Source organism: Limulus polyphemus, unplaced genomic scaffold (assembly GCF_000517525.1).
Source record: "Limulus polyphemus unplaced genomic scaffold, Limulus_polyphemus-2.1.2 Scaffold450, whole genome shotgun sequence".
Classification (NCBI taxonomy): domain Eukaryota; kingdom Metazoa; phylum Arthropoda; class Merostomata; order Xiphosura; family Limulidae; genus Limulus; species Limulus polyphemus.
The window spans coordinates 539589-543027 of NW_013666060.1; the positions used below are offsets into that span (position 1 = coordinate 539589).

At 33.4% G+C, this 3439-nt stretch overlaps 1 protein-coding gene across 1 annotated transcript in view; it reads right to left on the reverse strand.

Annotated features, from left to right (window-relative positions):
* Positions 1-208: 208 nt before the first annotated feature.
* LOC106458358 (hydroxyacylglutathione hydrolase, mitochondrial-like) overlaps positions 209-3439 on the reverse strand; it is a 39971-nt gene continuing 36740 nt past the window's right edge. The window contains exon 8 of the mRNA XM_013917866.2: positions 209-1053. Coding sequence (XP_013773320.1) covers positions 889-1053 — 165 coding nt within the window. The 3' untranslated portion in view covers positions 209-888. The remainder of the gene's footprint in view (positions 1054-3439) is intronic.

The following is a 3439-nucleotide window of genomic DNA, read 5'->3' on the forward strand; positions in this document are numbered from 1 at the left end:
ATTTAAGGAGCCTTAATGTCCAGAAAATGTTTATCTTACCTATTAGAGCATAGTTTATAGTAAAACTACATTGACTTTTCAGCAACTGTCAAGAATCCTTGTTCAAATATAACATGACAAAACTTAAATCTTTGGTAATAAATATAGTAGATTATACATTTACACACTCTGTTTCGAGGTCACACTGAACAAGTAAGGCCAGACATTATTGTATGTTTAATATACATGTCTTTATTTTTCCTGTGCCATAGTCTAAAACCAGGCCAATCAAGATACAGCATTAATAATGTATTGTTTAAGCTAATTATTATAGATACACATGTACTGTCAGATATATAGATGCATCATGTAGGCACTAGAAAAAACACCTTTTCCTATACATAAAGTAAGTACTATTCCAAAATTTAGAGCATTTTTTCTTTTCCTTTACCTTTGATGTGTTATTCATGTATTTCCAATATGAATGTAAGTTATTTCATTACAAAATTACTATTTTTTAACTCTGTCCAAGAGCATAGAAAAGCATGTTTATAACTAGTTGGCTTCAACAGAGTAATTTTTGCACAAACAATAAATTCAAAATGGAGTCTTCTCACAATATCCATAAACCAAATATCAGAATCTGTAATTTGTCTACATATTAATACATTCTCTATCATATTTTCACCAAACTTCAAGAGCTGCTGCACTACTGATAAAAGTTGGATTGCATGCATAACCAAGAGAATTACCACATAAATCTTAGTCATGAACACTACAAAAACAAAAAATAATATTTCTGTTTGATATACAATACTTATACATATATAGTTGCAATGTTACTTTCATATCAGTAACATAAGTATTACTTCTGTAACAACAATATTTTTAAAAAAGAAACTATCAGAATTAGAAGTTATCCTTTTCTTTACGAATAATTGCCATGGTTTTAATTGGATCACTTGTACCAGAATGTTTCTGAACTGCTGAGACTTCTACTCGCATAAATGGATTGAAAGTCTTTTCTTCTCCAATGGTTGAAGGAATTGTTGGCTCCTGCTCCTTACGTTTTTGCTGTTGAAGGTAAAGAATATAAGAGTGTAGAACTGGAATTTTCTTACACTTTTATTAGTGATACCACATTATCAAAGTTTGGATGCATACAAATAAAATCAAAATGAAATGTCAAGCTAACTAAATATCTCAAAACAATTTAATTTGTACAGATTTTGTACACATGTTCTATAAAAAAAATCGTTCTTCAGGTATATTTCCATTCTATTTTTTTCTATCTTCTGTGGTAATTTCTGTTTTCATAATTTTAATATTTCTCATCAATAGCACTCACAAACTTTTTATTAAAAATAAAATCATTCAGTTATTAATGTTTATGCAGTAAAAACCACATGACAAATATTTCTTTAGTGAGGCATTACGAAAAATTCATAAACAGTGGAGTGTGCAGAAAAAAAATGCAACACTAGCAGGAAATAAACATTTATACTTTTTGTCATACCCTCCAGTGTTTGCTGATTTATATAAACTATAATAAATTTTTACCCCTTAGGAAAGAGACCACCAGAAAAATGTATCATGCACTATTTACTGCACACTTCAATGACTAAAGTGTGATCTTAATATAAATTTCACAATTTCTTTTTATTTAGTGTAAGTGTGTTTGGTCAATTGGTTATTAATAATATTAATTCAATAACTACATATTTTTAAATTAAAATATATAAAGAAACAAACTGTCACATTTTAATAGCATTATCTTAAAAGTGAACAACCATAAACATTAATATACATCACTTGAATTAGTTCATCAAGTTTGTTTTCTCATGAGGATTATAACAAAGAGAGTTACAGCACCTAAATAAAATAATTTGGCACAGCATTCAATAAGCTCATTGGTATGCCTTTGGAAGAAAGACCTAGTCAGGATATGGATCAATTCTTTACATTAACAACTAGGTTTTAAGGAAGTTATAATTTTCCTATACTGAAAATGTATTTCCAATAGGTACTTACCTACTTTCACATAAATAACTATTCTTGTTCTGTGCTGCCCTCTATATTTAAAATGTTTTTTTGCACATGCCACAAGTCTTGAATCTCCCATATCTGGAATTGACTGATTCCAATGCATCTTGTATGTAAATCATCATGCGACAACCCTCCACCAATAAGAGTGTGACATACTCTCTTGAACTATCACTTTGAGTTTTGGCAGAAAATGGAAGCACCAGTTTTCAGTAGGAAGCATAGGTTGGGAAGTGGTAAATACCTATTGGAAATACATTTTCAGTATATGAAAATTATAACTTCCAATACAGTACATTATCTCCACTCACATAAATAGCTAGAATCCCACATTGAAGAGGTGGAGGAACCTGTGTGAGGGAAATAAAGAATCATCCTTCAAAAACATCTGATGGACACTTCCAAAGAGATTTTTGGAGTCAAAGACCATACATGGGAGACCACACCACTTCTGTATCAGGTACATTCTTTGCCCAGTGTGGAAAAAAGGTGTTGCAGATATGGGTGGAAATAGGGAGATGGCTACAGTTGGATAGTGATTCGAACCACACTACACATGAATCTCATTCCCATAGAACATAAATGTGGGTGAGAGTAAAAGGATGTGCCTCCATTTGTAGAGTGGCTAAGGTGCAACAGACCATACTCAGCAAGTCAACTACATCCAAAACCAAGGCTTCCAGGAACCAACATCCATGCAGGGGTAGGATGAGGATCATACCAGTGACAAGTCAACTACAATCCAAACCCAGCCATCTGGTGGGTGTAGGAAAGAGGACCATACCATCTTTACCTCAAGTTCATAAGACCAGAGAGAATCTCGTACCCTCCCCAACCTATGAACGGGACACGTGATACCAATGTGAGAAATGGATTGATCGATCCGGGAACCTGACATCTGGTATCAAAAAGATGTCTGCATAATGTAAACCATCTCACTCAAAATCAAAATTCCAGGAACCACCCCAAGCACAGTAACCTCCTCAGAATAATAAGAACATCAAGGGATAGCAAAAGTGGAAGAACCATAGTATTCTGTAAGTACCTCCAATGCAACCCACAACAAGGACAAGGGAACACGAGTATAAATGAGTGTGGGAATAGAGACATATGTAATACCTGTGTGACAACTTACATTAATTGGTTCAGCTCTACATCCGAAACACAGCAACTGGGAACCAACATCCACTTGGGGGAAGGATAAGGGATCCCAATCAAAGGGGTGAACTGCAATTTTGACAGCTCACTTCAATGTTACATAGTGGAGGGTATCTCATCACCTACACCAGCAGAATATCACCACCCTACTCTCAACTGAATGGTTTTATATATATGTGTGTGTGTGTGTGTATATATATATATATATATTATTTATTTTGTTTTCATAGTAACTACTTTCTATAGGAGTACTACCTCC